The sequence below is a fragment of the Gobio gobio genome (genome assembly GCF_949357685.1).
Source record: "Gobio gobio genome assembly, chromosome: 19".
Lineage (NCBI taxonomy): Eukaryota > Metazoa > Chordata > Actinopteri > Cypriniformes > Gobionidae > Gobio > Gobio gobio.
This window is the reverse complement of record NC_137112.1, coordinates 5,331,255-5,357,458: the sequence shown is the minus strand read 5'-3', so window position 1 is coordinate 5,357,458 and position 26,204 is coordinate 5,331,255. Positions and strand designations below refer to the sequence as shown.

At 41.3% G+C, this 26,204-nt stretch overlaps 2 protein-coding genes across 2 annotated transcripts in view; one reads left to right on the top strand and one right to left on the bottom strand.

The window, feature by feature from the left end:
- The window catches only part of traf3ip2b (TRAF3 interacting protein 2b), a 1,379,907-nt gene that overhangs the window by 764,004 nt on the left and 589,699 nt on the right, over positions 1–26,204 (bottom strand). The gene's annotated exons all lie outside the window — the stretch shown is intronic.
- Positions 527–13,207, top strand: LOC307143139 (dual specificity tyrosine-phosphorylation-regulated kinase 4-like; the record flags this gene model as incomplete). Its single annotated transcript, XM_079844443.1, has 14 exons — positions 527–578; positions 1,703–1,725; positions 7,617–7,736; positions 7,937–7,982; positions 8,102–8,238; positions 9,800–9,930; positions 10,102–10,242; positions 10,382–10,520; positions 11,461–11,542; positions 11,670–11,842; positions 11,930–11,990; positions 12,087–12,195; positions 12,284–12,412; positions 13,060–13,207. 14 exons carry the CDS (start codon positions 527–529, stop codon positions 13,205–13,207), a joined length of 1,491 nt encoding a protein of 496 aa, XP_079700569.1.

The window sequence follows — 26,204 nt, the reverse complement described above, 5'->3', positions numbered from 1 at the left end:
AGCTGGGTGAAAAAGGTGGTGTCCAATAGTTGCTGGTCAGTTTGTGTGTAAATGTACGTTTTTTTGTTACCAACATTTTCCACTTCTGATGTCATTTCTAGCGAGAAATGACTAATGTAGTAATTCATATTTGTTTAGTTCTCACCAAAGTTTTCTCTATTTTGCTGTAGATCATTAAACTGTTACACTGTCTAAGAAGTCTGTCCGAAATCAGTTTCGTGAGGTGCCTTCGTGCACAAACGCTGCCTTACAAGCCATTGTCTTAACGAGTCACTGCCTAGGTTTTCGGACGCAGCCAATGAAAGTTGCCTGATTATATATGAGAGATGGTCGAATTGTAGTGTCACACAGTAAAAAACGTTGGGTTATTTTTTTAACCCAACAGTTGGGTTACACATATTGGGTCAATATGTTGGGTTATTTTACAAAAATGTTGGGTCATTTTAACATCGTTGGGTTATTTTTAGTAATAACCCGGCCATTGGGTTACGGTTTCAGCAGCGATTGTTCAAATTTTAACGGCGAAATGCCCAGTGACAGTCAACAGAAGCTGCTGCAGCCTGATTATGATTTGAAAGGTAAGTCCTATCGTTTTTTATGTATACAACTTTTATAACATTATGTATTGTGTACTGAAACGTTGAATATAGTATAAAACTGAATTTTATATTATATTTATTAAAGTTCACTTTTAATGCTCATCAGTTTTAATGCTCTCGATAGCAAATAAACCCTAGCTATCCCAGTTAGCGCCTGGCAGCAATAAAGTAATTAAAACATTATTCTAGCGAAACTGTTTAGAAACTTACTATGGTGATAAAGTAAGTAACGTTAGGCCTAGTCTGAAATCGCTATATAATGCCCCGCGGAGCATTATCAGCTCGGCCGGTGCGCGCGAGCTCAGACCCGGTCACTCGACAGCACAACAGCGCTGTGAGATCCAGGGAGACGCGTTTGAATTCGCCGAAATATCTGCTGTGAGATGAATGAGTGCAGATATTCCCCAACACCAATGAACAATTAGGCTACTTCACGACAGTTAGAATGTTTTCCAACCCACAAATTACCTAGTTTTACTGTAGTAACGCAAACTGCAACTGGTATTTTGGCAGAAATGTGTTGTATATTCATAATGAATGTCGTCATATGCATATAGTCATGCATGTTACTATTAAATGTATTACAAGAGTAGTTAAAGCATCCAATTATAGTATTTTTTCTTACATAGCTATTACAGTTTTTGCCTTTATTTTAAATGTGTTGTACTAAATGTGTTTTAGACATATGGATTCATTTGTGAGGCAAAGACTACATCAATTGCACCTCTGCCATTTAATTAAAGGTGAGTAAGCTATTGAATTGAGAAGTTGTATACAATTATTTTTAAAGACTAGTCTTCTTTTCTGAAAATGTTTCTTTTTTCCTGCTTCATTCTAATGCAGAGGAAGGAGTGGATGAAAGGTTTACGCTGCTTGATGACAGTGGTTCTTGACTAGTCCTGGAGGATCCCCAATAGTACACAATTTGGACGTCTCCCTTATCTGACACACATTTCCGGTTTTGGAGTCTCTCTACTAACAAGCTGGTAAGTTGAATAAGATTAGATAGGCCAAATGTGCAGTGCTGGGGCTACTACAGAACCAGGCTGTTTGGGAAACAACCTGTTTATTACTTATGTATTTTTGTTTGTTTATTTTTTCAGCTGTCTTCCCTCTTTTTCATACGGTATGTTTTCATTTCAATAGAGTATGAGTTGTCTGATGACTGACTGATTTAATGGCAAAAGAACTTAAGAAGCCCTCACTGCCAAGTCGAGGAGTTCATTGAGACGTACAACACCTCAACAATCTGTGCATGGATCTGATCATCTGGAACAAAAACTATTGAAGATATGAGTAGAGAACATCCCAGACTTCACGATTATCCTGGAATGGTGAGTTTAATGATGTTCATTATAAGGAAGGCCTGTCTTATTTTGGAAAAATTGTTTTGGTTGCGTCTAAGTGATTATGAAATTAGGTCCATACATGTGGTATAGGTGAAAACTTTTTTTTCTTTTTCTGTAAACTCTTTCAAAAGGTGATCATGGAGAAATTCCCTTTAAAACCCTTCCTGCCATCATCGCCATACCTCACAAGTGGAAACAATGGTGTGTCCAACATATGCTGAAATGAAGAGAAGCTTAAATGACATATCAAATTAGCTTTGATAAAGTGCACCGCTCTGTGGCTCATATGCATCCATTTATTCTGTCCTTTAGTGATTCTGCTTGTGGGTTAGTTCACCCAAATAATTATCCCATAATTTACTCACTCTCAAGTCATCCTAGGTGTATATGACTGATTTTCTTTCAGACGAACACAATCTGAGTAATATTAAAAAAATGTTCTGGCTCTTTCAGGGGGGGGGGGGTTAATATTTTTTAATAGAAAAATATCTATATTTAAAAATGTGTAGACTAAAATAACTAACTTCCGGCAGACAGCCTTTCGTATTCAACTTACAAAGAAAGTGTAACGCCTCTCGCAGTTCAAAACGCTTGTTCTACGCCCAAAGTCATCGTCACGCCTGTTACGTTTTTTTCGGAAGTTGAATACGGAAGGCGGTCCACTGGAAGCTAGACATTTTACTTTATAACGTGTTAAATATAATATATTTGTCTTACACAAACCCATTGATTCACTTCATTGGGTTCTTATTAACCCCGGGAGCCGTGTGGATCACTTTTATAATGGATGGAGGCACTTTTTTGCATTCACATTTTGTCATTCACTGCCATTATAAAGCTTGGAAGAGCCAGGACATTTTTTAATATAACTGATTGTGTTCGTCTGAAGAATGCCATATACACCTAGGATGACTTAAGGGTGAGTAAATCATAGTTCACCCAAAAATGAAAATGACCCTATCCCATTAATTACCCTCATGTCGTTCCAAAACTGTAAGACTTTCGTTGTTCTTCGGAACACAAATTAAGTTCTGTGAGCTTTCTGTTCCTCCATTGACGGCCTATGCAACTACCACTTTCAAGGCCCAGAACAGACATCATTAAAGTAATCCATGTGACTCAAGTGGTTTAGCCTCAATTTTATGAAGCGACACGAGTGCTTTGTGCAACAACAAAAAAACATCACAAAACATCTGCTCTCTCATCAACACAAAACACATGCGTCAAGGTGCTCTCGTGAACATGCATTGAGATTAATATTTTGTAAATAAAGTGGTAAATTATGGTTAAGGGATAGAATATACTCACGTCACTTCATAAAATTGAGGTTGAACTACTGGAGTTAAATGGATTACTTTAATGTCTTTACTGCCTTTCTGTGTTCCGAAGATGAACAGAAGTCTTACGGGTTTGAAAAAGCATGAGGGTGAGTAAATTATGACAGAATTTTTATTTTTGTGTAAACTATCTTTTTAACAGCAGGTGTAATGACTAATTATAGTGACAATTTTTTAATTCAGTACAGCACTACTTCATTGTAACTTTTATGTAATGTAACACTGCTGATGTTGTCACTGCATGCCAACTGAACTTTATTTATTCTTTTAAGGTTGGAACTAACGTGGTGCATTAGCTGAACAGTGAGACAAGCCAGGATCCACATAACAATTCTTGGGGACAAAGAGAACTCGCAGGTTTTTTCATTTTCAGTGTGGAGGCAGTTGAACAGAAGACCTTATTTCAAGCACTGGATGTATGTTTCAGATTTCTTTATACATCTATGACAAACTATCCAAAGACCTCTGCCCCCATTTGGGAGTTTTTGCAGCATGCAAACTTGAATATATCCAGAGGAGTTCCTTCAACACATTGCTGCCTCATTAAGAACTTTGATCATCATCATTTGTATTAGTTTTGCTACTTAAGGTATGTTTACAACACATCAATGCAGTGTACAGTGCATTTTTTTAATAAAGTAGTTTATTTCTGGAAGGATTTAATATTATGAATTTGTGTATTCTGTTGTATAGGTTTTGAATGTAATATTTCTGTACACTTTTTTGTAGTTTTAAATGTAGTATTAATTTTTGTGTTGTATGGACACATTTTATGTATGTTTACTCTATGTACATTTGTGTGTATGTTTCAAATATATGTTTTGATTTGAATGTGTACTGTTTGTACATTTTTTTAAATAGGTTTTGAATGTATTTGTGCTGTGTATTTTGAATTTAATATGTACACATTTATGTATATTTACATTAAATGCTAGACTCCCCAATATTTAGTTTGACATTTAAAATGTATGTATTGTTTCTTACAAATAAACAATCTGTATTTGAAAATGTGTATTTTATTTATTAAAATAATGACATGAATAAAAATAAAAAGTTAACTCAACTGTTGGGTTACTTTTAACCCAACTGTTTTTTAACCCAATGCATTGGGTTAAAATAACCCACTGTTGGGAAGGTGCTATACCAACCCACAGTTGGGTTACTTTTTGGGTTATTTTTAACCCAACATTTTTAAGTGAGAAAAAAGACAGAAGCCCTCTGAAGCAGGGAAGATAAGGGATAAAGACAGAGGTAAAGTGATGTAGGCTAATGTTTACTAGCTATCTAATTGCATAGTAGTAAAATACTAATGTTCGCTAATTAATTCCTGTAATTTTTACCTTAAACTTTATGCAAGCAGCTCTTCTGGGTTCTCCAGAGGCCACAGACAGAGTGATTTTGATTTAAAAACCATATCCGTTTTTACGCATGTAATATCACTTTTTTAATAGCCTATAATGTTTTTACTTTGCAGTTGTGCAGTTTTAAGGGGACATATGGCAATATTAAAATGTATTTGCTGACATTAGTAATGATATTTATATACAGATTTTTTTTTTTAAATGGCAACATTTAATGTAAAATTCACATTAAATATCTAAATTTCTCAGTTTAATTCATGGTGAAAACATGAATGTGCATAGTTTAGTGGAAGATTGCTGCCATCTACTGGAAAACAAACACATTTGCTAGTTCTCAGTAGTTTGTGCATGAATGCTAGATGCAGTTGCTCTTTGTGTTTTGGCTGCTGTAGGCGCTATTTTTGTATAGTTTAACTATCATCAGCCTTTTTAAAAAATAAATAAATATATAATGAACATATAGAATGGGACTGGTCATCATATAAAACAACATATGAAACAAAACAAAAAAATGTGAATGAATAAACATCAATGCATTACAAAAATAAAACAGTACCAGTATTTCCACAACCTTGACGCAAGGGGCGCCAAGTAAAATCTTGCTAGGGCAGCAAATTGGCCTAACCCTGATTTGGCCATTGATTTAAACCCCACTTTTTAACCTCGACTTGTATCTCTTTAACACTTTTTTGCCTCAGTACATTCATTACATTCCAATCAGTTTCCAGTGAAGTGACGTGTGACGTCACTTAGAATTCATAGATCCGCGCTTACTGTGACGCCATCGTTCTAAAGTGTATTCTCTGTCAACTCTTCACGGACGACTCAGATAATTCTAAACTTTACCTGCAATTCACATCGATTTATACTGACTCAGATAAGTCTAAACTTTACCTGCGATTCACATCGATTTATACTGACTCAGATAAGTCTAAACTTTACCTGCGATTCACATCGATTTATACCGACGATACTTTGAATACATTTCAGCCTTTACAGACATTTCGAAACCCTTCAATTGCCTTCAACGACTTTGGTTTACTCGTTTAACTCTTGAAGAAAACGCTCGTTGCTCGGCCACCGACCAACGGACCAAAAGAGAAGCCCATGTCGGGTTTAAGGAAGACGCGGGACCCGCCGAAACCGGATCAGGTTTGTAATGTTAACAAATGATTTTATAAAGATTAACTTGAAGTGACAACCATCAGTTAATATTTAAAGTCTGTTATGAAGTATTTACATTGACGTTCAATGTGGATGAGCTTAAGGGAGCACACTGAGCTTTATTGGAACAGCAAACCGTTTTTTAATGAATAAATATTATTACATTTAAAAGGACAATTTCGCTAAATAAATAATCTAGGTCATGTATTAAGTTCATACATATTTTAATATGAACAGCTGTTATTGAGAATTAGGGCTGTCAAATAAAAATTCGAATTTACAACAACAACAAAAGCAAAATGCAAAAATTGCAAATGCAACAATGCAAAAACCGTGCATTCGAATTTCTGTATGTGCATGAATTTTGTATATCCACATATTGCGCAGCTGGCAAAGACATACTTGATCATACCTCAGCGAAAACGCTCAGCACTCGCTGCAGGTCAAGTTGACCATTTGGTGTTTTTCACCAACAATATGCAGATGTTTAGTGAGTGGGAATGGATTGTTTCTGAATGTCCGTTTGCTATTTTGTGTTCATCACGTTGTCTGTTGAAGTGTGTTTTCTCAGGTCACTGATGCACTTTTGTTAACTAATTTTCCTTACATGCTCATTAATGAAATTATATTTCATTTAATAACAATTGTTTGAAAATTGAATGCACTTTAAAAACTGAATGCCATTTAATTCCAATAAAAGACGCAATGATTGATTTGGTTTGCTTTTGCGCAACATTGGATATTATTATAGGATACAATACAGTACTTTCCCCCTCTAAAATGAAGTATTGCCTTTAGAATTCGAAGAGAATTCGAATTTTGATAATATTTAAGAAAGAATTTTGAAATTAGCTTTTCAGCCATTTTGACAGCCTTATTGAGAATATCTATGAAATTATACTTGATGTCACACTGAAGCTGTGATTTTCATAGTGCACCCTTTAAGCTGTTCTTTAAAAATTACAGCAGTGTAAAACCACAGAACATCAATAAACTATAAATGTATAATATAATGGATTTAAAAGTACAAGCCAGTAATGCCTGTGAAGTAATACATTAGTGTAGCACCCAATCTTATACAGCTAGTAAGCTAACAATGTTCTGTAGCATCTGCGCTGTGTTGCTAAAACTATCTTTTGGATCGAACTGTAATTATTTCCCACAACCAGGTTCCAGGTTACAATATGCAAAAGTCTAAACATCAATCTCTTAATTTTGCAGTAAGAAGTTAGACTTATCCAAAATAAAGGCTTAAACATCTAAACAAATGCACATTTCAGGGGCTACTCTTCTGGTGAAAGTTTTCAGACAGCTTTCAAAATCACAATCAAAAACACATCAATTGGTTAAGACATCAAGTAGGATGATAAATAATTTGTTCTTTTTATAATCTGAGCTCAAAGATGTAAGTGTGCTTAATGGGTACTTGAGCTTAATAGGTACGTCGTTTACCCTAGTATTTCACAGGCAGTGTATTTACGTGCATAATTATTTGTTTGGTCTCTTAGATTGACATGATTTTGCAGTCAACAGGAACTGTAGTGTTTATACTATATAGATATTAATCCAGTGGTCAAATGTTGTATGGCCTCTCCATTTTCTGTGTAATTAGTAACCTGACTACTAGCGGCTGGTCTGGATGTGCAATTCCACAAAAAAACTGAAATGTAAATATATGTAAGCGGTGGGAAAATGTAAAAGCAATCATTTTTGGTGTAATTTCTTTGATGATTACAGCACTGGTCATACCTTGAGTGGACAATGACATGTTATTGAGGCTAACTTTGGTTATCTCCTCTTCTTTAGGTGCTTCCAGCCAATGCTCCAGTGGTTGCACAGGGAATCGAGCCCCAGCAGAGCGGACGATTGTTAAACCTGCCCTCCGAGCCTCTGCACAAACTCACCCTATGCACCTCTCAAATGAGTGTGAGTTCTTTTGCAATTATTTAAAGCACACAATAGATTAGAATCCCTGCCTGCCATCGGTAATACAGTCACAGATCATTTCATTCATTAGATAAGACATTTTAGTGAGAGATACATTGACTCCTTAGAAAGCTGATGTACTTACAAAATATGAAAAAAAGTATAGCACTTGAATGACAGTTTTTGTTTTTGTTTTTCAGCAAGAAAGAAAAATGCACATGCAGCGAGATCCTCTTAGTGTCAAGGGTATCAGATTATTAATGTTTCATATGCATTTTAAAAAAGTTGATTTAAAGAGTGTACAACTGATGTGTTCAATTACATGATAAATATGGTAAACTCTTTTTTTCTGTCACCTTTGTCAGAGGCCATTGGAAAATATGGCAGATGTCTGACTGAGTTTGAGAAGACGGAGATTCTGGGATACGTAGTTATCTGGTTTGTCGGCCCGGAAGCTATGAAGACCCAAAACTATGATGACCCGAATGGCTATTATAGGATGGTATGTATTGTCATTCATGTTAAATAGCCCCTATTATGGATTTTTGAATGTTACCTTTCATGTGGTGTGTAACAGATAAATGAATGAAAACCACTGATCTATTAAATATATATAGAGCAGTGTATAGAAAGTTATTGTCTCTCAAAAGTAAGAGTCGACTAGTTTTTCAAACAAATCGCAAGCCGTTTCGTTGTAACATCACGATGAAACATTAGCATTATTGCCTGTCCACTTATTGCGCGCGCAGACACCAGGGAAAACTTGAACCGCCTCCAACACTGCACCGGATACTGGATAGCATCATGTCGAGAAGACGCTGTGCTCTACAATGTGTTTATAGGCAGAGGAATCACAGAGGAATTGAATACCGGAAGTGCGCGTCGAAATAGTGTATCGAATCTTCCGGTTTTGCATGTTTTCAATGTGCTGTGAACACCTAGCTGAACAAACGTCCCTTAAAATAAGCATCTGAAGGATGATTGTAAAATCCGGACATTTTCAGAGACAGGAGAAGAGATAAACTGATCATCACTGTGTACAGGATTTTCCAAACTCTGCTGAACTTGTAGTTTTTAAATCCAACATAAGCCGAGGGTCGTAAACATGTGTGATTATTTCACCACACGGTGTCAGTGCTCGTCTAAATAGTGGCCGGGATGAAGTGTGTGTGAGACCTGACGAATAAGATCTGAATGAACATATTTATTTCTTTTTATTAAATATTTTAGTCATTATTCTGTCAATTTTCATTGACAATCATTTCACTGTATATGTAATTCACACATTTATGCCAAAATTCAGTTAACGAATTACTGTTTAAGATTAATGAAATGTAGCCTGGTCCTACCAGACTCTCTTACATTTCATTTGTACAGAGAGTCTGGCCGCTCTCCATTGACAAGCGTTAACTTCCTTGAAGGCGGGTTCTCTGTTGAAGTTTAAAACTATTGGATCTGCCAAGAGCCGCTCTGGATCTGCCATAACCAATCGCTAACGTTTAGTCGTGACGTATATCATGCGCCGTTCGCCTCTTTTTCTCACATGGAAGTCCGTAAAAATAAATGTGCAGCCACCTCAGTGATAAAACCTTGTGCATTCGGATTGTGATTTATTCACGGTGAGGGGAGAGTTTTGTGATCGGGAAAGCGCTGCTCACGTGGTCCGTTAAATGATTGCATACTGTAAATAAAATATCATATGCTTGTGTGATAAGAATAAATGCTGTCTTAAATAACGGCCCAATTCAAATGTTTACGTGCTTTTCTTCCTTTTATTTTTTGAGCGGTGATTAAATATATTGCTCTTGAAAATACTTGCCAGCATTTAAAGAAATAGAAGTCAAAAATGTATTTGAAATTCAATTAAAATCATACTTGTATATTATCCTAAGTAAAAATGAAAAAAACTATTAGCGTCACCGTGGCAACAAAACAAAAATAACAATATTACGGTCATATTAATGCAGAAGATTTGCTTTTTCAAACACATATAGTCCATAACTGAGATGCAGCTGTGAGCTTCTGTTTCTGGATGGTAAATGTGTCTTTTGTGTTGTTCACAGGTTGCTCATGACCACATTGCCTATCGATATGAGGTGCTTCAAGTGATTGGTGAAGGTGCATTTGGTCAGGTGCTCAGATGTCTGGACCACAAGACCACTGAGATTGTTGCAATTAAAATACTGCGCAACATGTAAGAGTCTGTTGCATTCCATAATTTAAATGTACAAATGATTTGTATTTGATTTTATGTACTTTGAACTAAATATGGTTTCATTTAAAATAGACTTGTAACACAAAACTGTTGCTGCTGTTTGGCTGGAACTCTTCAGGTTTAACCCAGTATGTCTTTGTTGCGTAACAGAACAGATCAAATTGACATGACAGAGGTCAAGATTTTGGAGGCTCTGCGCAAGAAAGAAAAAGACACCAGCACCAGCACCGTCCAAATGAAAGATCACTTCATCTTTCGCCAACATCTCTGCATCACCTTCGAGATTATGGGGTGAGTGTGAATGAGAGGATAGATTTTAGCAGTTTCAAGTTGCAGCGATTTTTCGAAATACTAATGCATTGGTACATGTAGCAGAAACTCAGATCTTAATCAGTTTCTAAAGGACATGTGTGTTTTTATCTCTGCATAGATCAAATCTGGATAACATTCTCAATCAGCAACTCCGCCGGGGCTTTCCCAAGAAGCTGATCCGTCATTATGCTCGCTCAATGCTGAAGTGTCTGCTGGTGCTTCACGATGAGAAGATCATTCATGCTGACCTCAAGCCTGTAAGTTAACTAACAATCAACATTGTCTTAACCCTTGTGCATCCTTAGGAACATTTTTGGCTTTTTCAGTTTTGTTTTTTTGATAACTTTGCCTGTGGTAATGCTAACTGCATAACATTTTGCCACAGGTGTGTATTTTATTGGAATTTTACCCGTTTCCTTTAAAAAAAATTTTTTGCACTAGGTACACAAAATACTTCCTCTTAGCATCATTTGGACAAAAATGTCCCCATTGCAATTTTCAATCCTATTGCCATTTAACTATAAAATGATGCTATCTTTGTGAATAGGCTTTTATTCTGTTGGCAAGGCTTCAAATTTTTAATTTTTACTATTTTTTACCAGATGTTGCCATTTTTTTAGCAAATACTCACTTTATTCCTGTTTTCTGTTTATGCGTATTATAAAGCCAATTTGATAAATTATGCAGCTGTAACTGTGTGGGTGTGTTGGTATGGATGTCAGAGTGGTGTGTGTGTATGTATGTAATAAAAAAATTGTGTGTGTGTGCTTGTAATGTTTGAGAGACAACAAAATCTTACTGAGAGCTAATTTTTTGAGATATCAACCTCACATTTGGAACACAGCTTGTTTAGATGGATGGCTTTGATAGCAGTTTTAGAGTTCAACATATTTCAAATATTTCAAAATATATATATTTTTTATAAAATATTATTCATAAAACGTTTTCATAAATATAAACCTCTATAACTTTTTTTGGTTTTTAAACTTTTTTGTCTTCTTTAAAATGAGACCAAACTTTAGTCTGTGCTCCCAAGATTATTTTTTTTATTACAGTTACATTTTTGTCCTCTATGTGTAACTTTTTTTAATTGATGCACAAGGGTTAAGTATACAGATTTGTTTGTCTTTGGTCTGATGCACTGTTAGAAGATCTACAGTGAAATCATTTGTTCTATACTGCTTTTGCTCTGTATAGGAAAACATCCTGGCGATCGACAAAGAGCACTCTGACATCAAGGTGGCTGATTTTGGATTGAGCTGTTTTGAGGATGAGCAAGGTGAGTTAAGTTATAGAGGCTTTGAATGGGAGAGAGTTAAGTGTTTAAATATGTGCGAGATTTGGTTTTGTTTGAGATTATTCTTGCATTTTCATGACCCTCCCCTCTCTCTCTTCATCCATTGTAGTTTACAGCTACATGGGAACTCTATGTTACAGTGCACCTGAGTTGCTGATACGACATTCCTACGGCACTGCCATAGATATGTGGAGCTTTGGCTGTGTCCTAGCAGAGCTTCACACTGGGAGGTCCATCTTTACCGGCATAGATGATCTTGATCAGCTGTCCTGTATAATGGAGGTAAAGGCAGTGTATGAAAGTCTGCTTTCAGAAACATGAATATTCATTTAATGTCCGAGTTTATATTGATTGTGTTTTATTGTTTAGGTGCTTGGAATGCCTCCCAATGATGATGTAGAAAAATCTGAATTTTGGACTGCGTTCTTTGGTGAGCTCAAAACACACACATGATGTGATTTTTTTTCAGTTGTTTTTAGTCTGCTATATGTGCTGAACTAGTATTGTGTGTTTTGTTCTATTATAGCTCATGAGTGGAAACTCAAGACTGTAGTCAAACCCATATCTAGACCTCTGGCCAGTATTCTGGGGAACTCTGATAAAGACTTTTTGGATTTTGTGAGACGCTGCCTGACGTATGTTCATTTTGATTACTATACAAGATATTTGTTTATTTGTCTGATGAACGTAAATGTACTGACCATGTATTACTAACCTTTCCAGGTGGGACCCCAAGATGCGCATGACACCACAGGAAGCCATGCAGCATAAATGGATCATGGAGGGTCACAAGACTCCTGAGCAGCCGAAGGACAGAACTGGGCAACCATCTCAGGACCCAGGTCCCTCAAAGTACTCATAAGCCGAAGGACAGCACTGGGGAACCATCTCATGACCATCTCAGGACTCCAGTTCTGAGATGGTTCCCCAGTGCAGAATGAGTGTGAAAGGAGATGGTTCCCCAGTGCAGAATGAGTGTGAAAGGAGATGGTTCCCCAGTGCAGAATGAGTGTGAAAGGAGATGGTTCCCCAGTGCAGAATGAGTGTGAAAGGAGATGGTTCCCCAGTGCAGAATGAGTGTGAAAGGCTGGCACGTATTCAAAACCTGTACAATCCAAAGAAAATATCAAGCCTCAAGCCATCAGTGAAGCGCATACAATGAAGTGGTGACAAGGAGGGAGATGTTTATAGTGCTTTTATTATGTACTGTTGTACATCCAAAGTGCTCTAAAATCATATCAGGAGCCTCTCCTCACCCACCTGGATGACCTAGAGTCCAAACTACAAACACAAGAGCTTACGCCCCACTAGCCCAGGAAGTTGTCCAGGCGTGCTTTAAAACCACCTTCGAGATTATGGGGTGAGTGTGAATGAGAGGATAGATTTTAACAGTTTCTAGTTGCAGCGATTTTTCGAAATACTAATGCATTGGTACATGCAGCAGAAACTCAGATCTTAATCAGTTTCTAAAGGACATGTGTGTTTTTATCTCTGCATAGATCAAATCTGGAGGACATTCTCGATCAGCAACACCGCCGGGGCTTTCCCAAGAAGCTGATCCATCATTATGCTCGCTCAATGCTGAAGTGTCTGCTGGTGCTTCACGATGAGAAGATCATTCATGCTGACCTCAAGCCTGTAAGTTAACTAACAATCAACATTGTCTTAACCCATCTGCATCCTTAGGAACATTTTTGGCTTTTTCAGTTTTGTTTTTTTGATAACTTTGCCTGTGGTAATCCTAACTGCATAACATTTTGCCACAGGTCTGTAATTTATTGGAATTTTACCCGTTTCCTTTAAAAAAAAAAAATGTTTCACTAGGTTATGCTATACTCCTGATCGATTGCTCCTGGCTCCTGATCGATTGCTCCTGTCTCCTGTCTGTCTGTTTGCCTCCTGCCGGTCTGTAGCTCTGTACAACCTTGCTTGCGTTTGAATCTGTATTTTGATATATCTTCTTTGTTCTACTGCTAAATATAACTTACTCATCACCATACATTGTTTAAATATTATAGGCTTCTCCGTTGGCGAACAGGGCTTCACATGTGATAAATGTAAGGAGATAGTTGGGCTGACGGAGAAGATTTCAGAATTAGAAACACGCATCCATACTTTATCTGAGAGTAGTGAGGAACAGCTTTAGATACTGATTTGGATGCGAATAGCTTAGTGAACTCTGTACATTCTTCGGTTCTGGCTGCAGGGCCCCCGCAGCAGGGAAACTGGGTGACAATGAGACGGCATAGTCGCAGATCAAAAAATCACTTTTCCGTTCTGGTTAGAACATCAAACAGGTGCTCCCCTCTCAGTGAAGCACCCACTGAGTATCCTGTTGAAAGTGCCCTAGTCATTGGTGATTTTATTACACGGAACGTGAATATAGAGACACCAGCCACCATAGTCACTTGTTTACCGGGAGCCAGAGCGCTTGACATCAAAGCAAATTTAAAAGTGCTGGCTAAAGCTAATCGTAAATTCTCTAAGATAATTATTCACGTCGGCACTAATGATGTTCGACTTCGCCAGTCGGAGATCACCAAAATTAACATTAAAGAGGTGTGTGAACTCGCTAGTACGTTGTCAGAGGCTGTTTATTGTTCTGGACCGCTCCCTGTAAAAAGGAGTGATGAGATAGTTAGCAGACTATCATCACTCAATGGCTGGTTGTCTAAGTGGTGTCCGCAAAATAACATAGGGTTCATATACAATTGGAAAAGTTTTTGGGGCAGACCTGACCTGTTGAAGAAGGATGGCATCCATCCCTCCTGGGGTGGTTCCGCTCTTCTCTCTAGTAATTTGGCACGTAGTCTTAGAGCTTAACCTTGACTCACTAGGGCCCAGGTCAGGAAGCAGACAAACTGGCTAAACCGACCGTCTGCTAGCTGTCTCACGTCACCGGAGTCAGATAAATCCCAGCCCATAGAGACTCTTTCACCTAGATATTATCATATAGAGACTGTCTGTTCCCTGAATTAGTAAATACAAAAAAACATCAAAACCATTCAACAGTAAAAATGTAATTGATGTCCAACAAATAAACAACAGATATAATACAGATGAACAATTGATAAAGCTTGGGTTGCTGAATATTCGATCCCTTTCCCCAAAAGCGCTTATTGTTAATGATATCATTACAGATAATAATTTAGATGTGCTGTGTTTGACAGAAACCTGGCTAAAACCTGACGACTACATTACTTTAAATGAGTCCACCCCCCAAGATTATTGTTATAAAAATGAGCCGTGTCTGAAAGGTAAAGGGGGAGGGGTTGCTGTAATTTATAATAATATCTTCAGTATTACTCAGAAGTCTAGTTTCAAATATAATTCCTTCGAAATTTTGGTGCTTTATGTAACGTTATGTAGTGTACATGATAAACCCCGTTTAACATTTGTGTTAGCTACTGTATACAGGCCACCAGGGCATAATACAGACTTTATCAAAGAATTTGCTGATTTTCTATCAGAGTTAGTACTGGCCGTAGATAAAGTACTAATTGTTGGTGATTTTAATATCCATGTAGACAACGAAAAAGATGCATTGGGATTAGCATTTAAAGACTTTCTAAACTCTATTGGAGTTAGGCAACACGTGTCAGGAGCCACTCATCGTCATAATCATACTTTAGACCTAATATTGTCACATGGAATAAATGTTGATACCGTTGAAATTCTGCAGCAGAGCGATGACATCTCAGATCATTACCTAGTATCATGTATACTTAATTTAGCTAAGGCTGCAAAGCCGTCCCTTCGCTTCAAAAATGGCAGGACAATCACTGCCGCCACTAAAGACTGCTTTTTAAATAATCTTCCTCATCATTATCATCTCCTCAGCATCCCAGATAGCTTAGAAGAACTCGATGTTGCAACAGAAACTATTGACTCTCTCTTTTCCAGTACTTTAGACACAGTTGCTCCCCTGCGCTTATAGAAGATTAAAGAAAATAGTCCAATGCCGTGGTACAACGAGCACACTCGGGCCCTTAAAACAGCATCCAGAAAAATGGAGCGCAGCTGGAAGAAAACAAAACTAGAGGTCTTTCGTAATTTGTGGAAAGAGCACATGATCGCATACAGAAAGGCCGTAAAAACTGCTAGATCTGCTTATTTCTCGACTCTCTTGGAAGAAAACAAACACAACCCTAGGTATTTATTCGATACAGTGGCTAAATTAAACAAAAATAAAGCTTCAACTTCTGATGTTTGTAAACAGCACAGCAGTAATGACTTTATGAACTTATTTACATGTAAGATTGATAATATTAGGAAGAAAATTTTAACCATGCAGCCGTCTACTACAGTATCACATCAGACAGAGCATTGTAGTGTCACTGAAGAAAAATTACACTCCTTCACTGCTATAGGAGAAGAATTGGCTAAACTTGTTAAATCATCAAAATCAACAACATGTATGCTCGACCCTATACCGACTAGGCTATTAAAAGAGATGCTACCAGAGGTCATAGATCCTCTTCTTAATATCATTAATTCATCTTTGTCATTAGGATATGTACCGAAAACTTTTAAGTTGGCTATTATTAAACCACTTATTAAAAAAACTCAACTTGATCCTACAGAATTAGTCAATTATAGACCAATCTCAAATCTACCCTTTCTGTCAAAAATACTTGAAAAGGTAGTGTCTTCACAATTATGTTCCTTTTTAGAAAGAAATGGTATCTGTGAGGATTTCCAGTCAGGATTTAGACCGTATCATAGTACTGAGACTGCTCTCATCAGAGTAACAAATGATTTACTCTTATCATCCGATTGTGGCTGTATCTCTCTATTAGTGTTACTCGATCTTAGCACTGCATTTTATACTATCGACTACAAAATTCTTTTGAATAGACTCGAAAATGATGTAGGTATTAGTGGAATTGCTTTGTCGTGGTTTAAATAATATCTATGTGACCGTTATCAGTTTGTAGCAGTAAATGAAGAGATGTCACACCGATCACAAGTTCAGTATGGAGTACCACAGGGCTCAGTGATAGGACCGCGGCTCTTCACCCTGTACATGCTACCACTGGGAGATATCATTAGGAAGCATGGCGTTAGTTTTCATTGTTATGCTGACGATACTCAGCTCTATATTTCTTCACACCCTGAAGAAATTTACCAATTCACAAGATTAACGGAATGCATAGCTTATATAAAACATTGGATGACCAGTAATTTCCTGCAACTCAATTCAGAAAAAACTGCATTTTTAATTATTGGACAAAAAAGCTCCACGAGTAGTAACCTAGAATACTCTCTAACACTTGATGGCTGCTCTGTCAAGTCCTCGTCGTCAGTGAGGAACCTGGGTGTGCTCTTTGATACCAATCTTTCGTTTGAAAGCCACGTTTCTAGCATCTGTAAAACTGCTTTCTACCATCTTAAAAATATATCTAAATTACGGCACATGCTCTCAATGCAAAATGCTGAACAGTTAGTTAATGCGTTCATGACCTCAAGGTTAGATTATTGTAATGCTCTACTGGGTGGTTGCCCTGCTCGCTTAATAAATAAACTCTAGCTGGTCCAAACGCTGCAGCTCGAGTTCTTACTGGAACCAGGAAGTATGACCATATTAGCCCAGTTCTGTCAACACTGCACTGGCTGCCTATTAAACATCGCATACATTTTAAAATCTTGCTTATTACTTACAAAGCACTAAATGGTTTAGCTGCCAAATACTTGAGCGAGCTCTTAACATATTATACTCCATCACGGCTACTGCGGTCTCAAAATTCTGGCCAGTTGATAATACCGAGAATATCTGTTACGGCTGTGAATGAGAGACAGGAGGATCCAATAGCGGTTCAGTAAACACTCATTTATTAGTATGACTGAGACAGTACGTCGAACAAAGTCATCAAAAGAAGCAATGGAACAGATCAGGCGGATCTCCGTAGAGATGCAGGCGAGCGAACCAGGCAGAAAGGTGCAGGCAGAGCAGTCACAGACAGGCAGAAGCAGGGACGCAGCGGGCAGCACGGCACAGCGGAATCCAGGAACCGGAACGGAGATCACACAGGGGAAAACAGGAACACACGCCGACGACACACACTAGGGAAGCCTGAAACGATCTGACAATGAGAGTGGGTGAGAGAACTGCATATAAAGCCCGGTGATTGAGTGCAGCAGGTGGAAGTGATGAGCTCCGTAATCAGTGGCCACGCCTCCACACAACCTCACAAGCACAGAGAAAAGGAGACAATAGGCTTGTTTGAGATGCGCCTCGAAATTCAGCCGAGACTAGGCGGCTGCAGTGAGGGGAGGAGTGAAAAAAGTGCAGGCAAGACGGACAGTTCTCTCTTCTCGTAGTGGATCTGACACCTGCGAGATCAAATCGCGGGATTCACACTCATGCGCTTTGTTGCTGATAAACTGGATGTAATTTAAGTTCTGTTACTTTTATATGAAAATAAATATTATGAACAAGACACCCAAAGTTTTTGTTATTTATTATTAGTCCTACATACATGTTTTTATATATTTTTTTTATATAAATATGACAACAATCACATAACCCACAGAGAGATCGCCTTTGTTAGAGAGTTTGGGAATATTCACACATAAAAACATGATCTCAGAGTTTTAAAATCAAACATTTAAAAAAAAGAACCATACATCACAGTTGTTTAAACCAATAAGCATTAAGCTGTGTCGTCAGCAAGTCGTTTCCCATCATGCTTTTGCTCCGCGCAGTCGGTGGAGAGCAAATGCGCTCGACTGCAGAATCCGACACATCCGCCTTTCGCTCGCGAGAGTTTTTTGACATACGTCAGCATGACATCAGAGCAAGGCGGACCGCCCTCGGACACTTTTCTAACCGGAATGCATCTCGCGCTGATCACCGGTGATCGGTTCTGCGCATATTTCGCTCATCTCAAACAAGCCTACTGAATTGATGAAACGTGACAATAACCAAATCAACTGCAGGCAGTCGATCCTTTTCCTATTTAGCACCTAAACTCTGGAACAGTCTTCCTAATGCTGGGTACACACCAAAAGATTTTTTACATCTTATAAGATTTTCAAAATGTGATAGACCACACATGAGGACAAATAATCCTACATTTAACCGTTTTGCTCCAATAATGTGTGGTGTGCCATGATGTGACAAAGACAGCACACCACACACGAACAGATTTTCAACCAGAGTCCCGACTGTAAACACAGGAAATCTCACGAGACTTCAGAATAAGTATGGCGGTGATTGGCACAAATATCAATTTCGATCTTGATTCAATATCAATTCATATAGCCTACTGTACATATAAGGAAAGTTTGCCTTTTTAGCACTATTTAAACATTTTCTTGGGTAAATTATATTTGCTTGCATTCATTAATATTCACTTGTGTGTGCTTATATAAGCATCATTACAAATATTAGGATGTAAATTGTTATTATCTTTTGGTGTGTACCCAGCATAACATTGTTCGGGAAGCAGACACACTCTGTCAGTTTAAATCGAGACTAAAAACACATCTCTTTACTGTGGCATACACATAAAACACTTTTTCAATTAAATGATTGTTAGGCTGCATTAACAAGGTCAGCCGGAACCGGGAACACTTCCCATAACACCTGATGTACTCGTTACATCATCGGAAGAATGGCATCTACGCTAATGATAGTCTCTCTGTTTTATCCCGAGGTTTACTGCAGTCAGCCGGATCCAGGCCTTATCAAGATCAGATGGTGGACCTGCGCCCAGACAGGACCAACGCAGAGACCGTGTCAATTAGACTCCCCTGAAAATGCATCGTCGACACATTATGATGAATTATTCAAAGATATCTAACTTTGTTATTGTTTTTTCTTTGTATATAATATATGCAAACCCATGATATTTGTTTTATCATTATGATTGTTAAAGATACATCCATGTAATTATAAAATAAAAGATATGAGTGACAGGTGCAGTGACAGCTCAAAGCATCAGTAACTCCACAGCCCGACCTGTGCGGTTTCCCTCAGTGTTTGCACAGAGACGTCTTTCAGCTGCTCGAGGATCTCACCTTTGGAGAAAACTGTTGATTTTATACTCGAAAAATGTAAGTATCACTATTCAAAATTAAGATTACCCCAGAATGAATTGCCTTGCCAGCCCACTAAAACGCTTACAATAATAATAACAAATGCTGACCAATACTTAATTATATTATATATACTTTTTCTTTTTTACTGAAAATTATATTGTTTTAGTAAAACAAGCAAAATGCAACTTGTTGTCATATGACTTAGCGATGCATGAATACACACTAGACAAATGCAGCCGATGTGAATACCAATTTTCAGTCAAGCAATGCATAAATGCATGAGTTAATAAAATATTGTATTTACTGACAACAATAGGAAACATGAATTAATGAGTAAAAGAATGAATAAAAGTAAACATCACAAATGAATAAGTCACCATGAAACAAAGCTTTATTCAAACGTATTGTTCTAACAAACTATCACACATTTACAGGCGGTGAAGCCCCACATCTGCTGCCATCTCAACACAGCTGTGCCAATTCTGTGGCTTTATATTGATGAAGCAGTTGACCACCATGAACACCTTCGCCTGTCCAGCCGTCCATCATGTCCCTCCTGAACCCCACGACCTTGAAGCAAGAGTGAGAACATGTGGGACAATCTTTGACTGCTGATGTCTGCTCCAAACATCCTTCTGCCTGCTCTCCATCAGCATGACTACTTAAAACGTTTTACAATTCATGTTGTCAGCATCCCATTTCTTGCCATATTTGATTTAATATTTTTACAATTACATGCTATTTGTATTGTAGCTTTATGACTTTTGTGGTGTAGTGGGCTAAACACTGAACTGATAAGCAGAAGGTTTCCTTGAGCAAGGCTCATCCACAGGAGCTCTGCAGCAAATGCACAGACATCAAGAATCAGAAAAATGCTGAAATAACTCTGTTTGAAATTAAAATAAAATACAACTTAATATTTAAATTGATGTTTTATTCATTTCTGTAGTATACTCAAAGCCTTTGATTACAGCCTTCCTTCATCACCCTCTCTCCAGTCTCCACCAGATAAACACACACGTGCTCTTCTGGCCCTGTAACATCAGACAACATTCACGTTACCTGGATCTTAAACAACACCTTGATAAAAGCACAAAAGTTGATGTGCTCAATACTACATTTAAATGTTGAGGTAGTTGCTGATGTGTTAATGTTCCTCAATTCATCAACAGTACTAATGGACAAATAAAAAAGATAACTTATGTTTAGTTACTTTATGTAGATTTATTAACATTACTGAGGTTCATGTAAAGTTAACAGTGTTGACAACAGAACTACATTATAGCACACACATCATTCTGATCAGATGTCTATTTCATGCTGTGATGTCATCTGCAATACTTATCGAAAATGTTCCTGTCAGATGTTAAATAAACATTTAGTAAGCATCTTTATCTTTAAGTATATCGTTTATGTAAATCCACTTTGGAGATGTGTGTGTGTGTGTGTTACTGGAGCTCATACATAATAAAACGTGTTTTTACAGCCCAATCACAACTACACTATACTGTCTGTCGTCTTTACACTTTCAACAATTCAACAGTTTAACGTTACTCTACAGTAGTCCAACAAATGTGATTTTAACACAAGGAACTGCTCGGGTTATGTATATAACCCTTGTTCCCTGAGAAGGGGAACTCGCACTGCATCGAGACGTCACTTTGGGGATGCTCCCTTAGCATCAGCGAATCTGAAACCAGAATGCCAACTAGGCCAATCCGATTGGCGTGCGTGATGACGTAATCGTGACGGCATACCCGGAAGTACAAAAGGGGAGCTGGAACGTAGTGTCGGCAGTAATTGCTCTGAAGCATGCGCGCCGAGGTGTGGCGTCGGGATGCAGTGCTCGTTCCCCTTCTCAGGGAACAAGGGTTATATACATAACCCGAGCAGTTCCCTTTCGAGGGAACTCGCACTGCATCGAGATGACACTTTGGGGAACGAATCCCAACTAGGCCACACCGAAGGGTAGCGCCTGCCCTAGTGTGAAGCCGGAGACCGGGCACAGCTAGGATTGGAGCACCCTAGCACCAGGCGTCGCAGCGAAATCCAGGCTATAAAACCTGATAAAGGTGTGTGGGGTAGCCCACCCGGCCGCCTCGCAGATATCCTGCAAGGGGACCCCAGAAAGAAGGGCCACCGAAGAGGCCATGCCTCTGGTGGAATGAGCCCTCACGGCCACAGGTGAAGGCAAACTGCGCACCTGGTAGGCCATGGTAATTGCCTGGACAATCCAGTTACTGATTGTCTGAGTAGACGCAGGCAATCCCTTCTTAGGTGAGCCAAAACACACCAAAAGTTGTTGTGATCTCCTCCACTGTGCAGACTTCGCCAAATAAACTCTGAGAGCCCTGACCGGGCAGAGTAGGTGAAGTCTCCCCTCTTCCGCCATCACGTGAGGCGGAGGATGAAATGCCTGCAGAACCAATGACCTGACCACCCTTGATGGCACCTTAGGCACGTAGCCCGGCCTAGGGTGTAAGATGGCCTTTACTCCTCCCGGGGCAAACTCCAGGCAGGTTGGCGTTACCGCCAAAGCCTGGAGATCTCCCACTCTCCTGAGAGAGGTAATGGCGAGGAGAAAAGCCACCTTAAGGATCAGGTTCTTGGGTTCGGCTGACTCCAATGGCTCGAAGGGGGCCTCAGCCAAGCCTTCGAGAACCAATGCCAGGTCCCAGGTTGGAACTCTGGAATGAGCCGCAGGCCTCATCCTCCGAGCCCCACGGAGGAATTGTACAACCAGCTGGTGCCTACCCAGAGGCCCATCACCCAAAGGAGTGTGGAAAGCCGCAATGGCAGCCACGTACACCTTGAGTGTGGACGGGGTAAGCCCTGCAGAGAAGCGATCTTGGAGGAACTCCAGCACTGAAGCCACTGGGCAGTTAACTGGGTCCACCTCACGCTCTCTACACCAAGTGGAAAATACATTCCACTTGAGGCTGTACAGTCTCCTCGTCGACGGAGCCCTGGAACTGAGTAAGGTCTCTATCACCTCTGCCGATAGGCCAGCCTCTAGGTACCTGGCCCCCTCAGGGGCCAGACCCACAGGTTCCAAATCTCCGGGCGGGGGTAAAATATCGTACCCGCCGCCTGAGATAGGAGATCCCTCCTCAGAGGAATCTCCCACGGCTGACCTGCTAGCAGAGCTATGATATCCGAGAACCAAACTCGAGTCGGCCAACTTGGTGCTACTAGAAGTAGGCTGACCCCCTGTCGCCGGACCCTGTCCAGGACTCCCGGGAGCAGAGCAATCGGGGGAAATGCGTACAGATGCAGCCTCGGCCACGGGGGGGCTGAATGCGTGAGGGAAAACCACAGTGGACAGTGGGACGTCTCTCGAGACGCAAACAAATCCACTTCCACTGGGCCGAACCTCTTGCATATGGCCTCCACCACCTCTGGGTGGAGTCGCCACTCCCCGGGCCTCAGCCCCTGCCTCGACAGGATGTCTGCTCCCTGTTTTTGGACCCCCAGGACATACATTGCCCTGATGGACAACAGTTTCCCTTGGGACCACAGGAGGATTTGACGTGCCAGTCTGTAAAGAGGGCGCGACCTCAAACCCCCCTGGTGGTTGATGTACGCTACGACAGACATATTGTCTGTCCATACCAGGACATGTTGGACACAATTTGTAGACCGCCATCATCTCCAGGCAATTTATGTGCCAGGAGGAATTACGGCCCTCCCACGGGCCCCTCGCAAAGCGGCCGTCCATGACCGCGCCCCAACCAGTGAGGGAGGCGTCTGTTGAAACGGATTTCCGGCAACAGGACGCTCCTAACACTGGCCCCTGGGACAGAAACCAAGGTTTCTTCCATATGACTAAGGAACGAAGGCATCTGCGCGTTACCCTGATCATACGGAAAGGATTCCCTCTGGGGGAAAACCCCTTGGTTTTCAGCCACCACTGGAGGGGTCTCATGTTCAGCAGGCCAGAAGGTATTACGCTGGACGCTGCTGCCATATGCCCCAGCACCCTCTGAAAGTGCCTCACAGTAATGTTGTGGCCTAGCCTTATTCCTGAGACCATCGCCAGTATGGTCTCGACTCGCGCGGGAGATAATTGTGCCCGCATCGTCGTCGAATCCCATACGACCCCGAGGAACGTTGTCCTCTGGGACGCCGTCAACACGCTCTTTTTCGTGTTGAGTCTCAGCCCCAAGCACCTTATGTGGGCCAGAACGACATCTCAATGCCGGACCGCCATATCGTACGACTGGGCCAGTATGAGCCAGTCGTCGATATAATTCAGCACACGGATGCCCTGAAGTCTCATTGGAGCCAGAGCTGCATCCATGCACTTCGTGAACGTGCGTGGGGAGAGGGCTAGGCCGAAGGGAAGCACTCGATATTGGTACGCTTCGCCCCCGAAAGCGAACCTCAGATACTTCCTCTGACATGGGAGGATGGAGATATGGAAGTATGCGTCCTTCAGATCTATCGTGACGAACCAGTCCTCAGACTGGATCTGACTCACGATCATGGGAATGGTGAGCATTTTGAATCTGAAGCTCCTCAGAGACAGATTCAAAGACCTCAGATCTAAAATCGGACGCAACCCTCCATCCTTTTTGGGAACTATAAAGTACCGGCTGTAGAACCCGGACTCCCTTTCCAGCGGAGGAACACGCTCTATGGCTTCCTTCGCTAACAAGGTTTTTACTTCTAGTTCCATTACCCGAACCCGCTCGGGTACCACTGTAGTCCAGTACAATCCCCTGAATCTTGGAGGAGGATGACCGAACTGCAGCCAGTAAACCTTTTCTACAGTACGCAGGACCCATGTAGAAATACTCGGAAGGCATTTCCATGCGCCGAGATAATCTACTAAGGGAACCAGCCTCTCGAGGCTGGCGTCGGGTGTTACACGGTTCCCGTTCCCAACCCCCTGAAGGGGCTGACCGGCAGGAAGTAGTTGGGAACGGTTCTCCGTGTGCGGACGCGCAAGCTGCCCAGCCGCAGGTCTTTCCAGAGGCGGCTGGTGCAGCATGCGTTCGTGGGAAATCGATGTGGCCCGAAGCGTCATAGACGGCGGGATTACCACATCCATTTCCCCAGAGCGCCACAGAGGAAACAACCTCGGTTGTTCCTCCGCGGGAGGGACCGCTCTTAGAAGCCCTGCCGCAGCTAGGACTTCTTCCCAGCAGCCTTCCGCGCCTGAAGGACTTTCCGTAGATCGCCCTTAGGAGCGGAAGACTGCTGCTGAGAGCGTCGCCTCTGTTGCCAGGCTCCCGGGGGAGGGGCTCTAGATGCGACGCTCTCTTTTTGCACCTTTCGGTGCATGGAGCTGGATGGCGGCTGACGCTGCCCACTAGGACCAGCCTTCCCAGGCTTTGAGCGGCGAGGGAGGTACTGGTGGAAGGCTGCTGACTGTCTCTTCGCCTCCTGGTGTCTGGAAACGACGGCGTTAACCGCGTCTCCAAACAGTCCAGAAGGCGCAATCGGGGAGTCCAGGAGGAAGGATTTATCCTTCTCCTTTATCCCGACAGATTCAGCCAGAGATGCCTCTCCACAGTCACCATTGAAGCCATGGAGCGGCCGATAGCACGGGCCATCTCCTTGGTGATGCGGAGAGACAAATCTGCAGCCTTCCTTAATTCCAGAATATCCTCCGGAGAGGGACCCTCGCCCTCATCGAGCTCTTTAAGGAGATCGGCCTGGTAGGTCTGCAGAATGGAGAGTGTGTGCAGGGAACTACCAGCCCGACCAGCCGCCATATAAGCTTTGCCCACCAATGATGAGGTGTCCCGACAGGGTTTGGTGGGAAAAACCGGAGCCTTAAGGGACGATGCAGAGTCGGGTGAAAGGTAGCTCGCGAGAGCTTCCTCCACCCGAGGCATCGCCCCATAGCCCGACTCGCGTGCCCCCAGAACGTTGGAATAATCCAACACCGGAGGATTTGAAACACGCAAGGAATAGGGCTTTTTCCAAGATCTGCACACCTCAGTGTGTAGATCCGGGAAAAAAGGCAGGCCCCGGCGAGGTGTTTGAACCCGGTGCGAGAGGAACCGGTCATCCAGCCTACTGGGTGGCTGGATTTCCAGAGCCTCTTGTGGCCAATTTATGTTTAATTTAGCCACCGCCCGGGTCAACACCTCGACCAGCTCCTCTTGGGCGGGTGGATGAAGTGATGAAACAATTCCTGCTTCATCCCCCGCCTCGGTGCCTATTTCCTCCGGCTCCTCGGAACTGGAGAGAACGAGCACCGGACCTCCCGCCCCGGGGAGCGGGCTTCCACACGGGGAGAAAGATCCTCGAAACTGTCAGAGGAGGATCGGGAAAGTGCCGCAGCAGTCCCGAAACCCTCTGATATGTCCCGCTGTGAACCCCATGGTCTGCGACGCCGAGCCGCCTCAGCGACTGCGGGTCCAGAACCATGGGGCTCACGAGGCTGGCCGGCCTCATCAAACACGGCCAGCCGAGAGCGGAGCACCCTGAGCGTCAGCTTCTCGCCCAGCTTCTTCCCTCGAGAGCCGCTCGAGCATGCTGAACGCCCAGACAGTGCACACACAGCAGGTGTGTATCCGAGCCCGACATATAGCGAGGGCAAGGATGCACACACTGCTTAAACTCTCTTGTTTTTTCACACTCCATCATT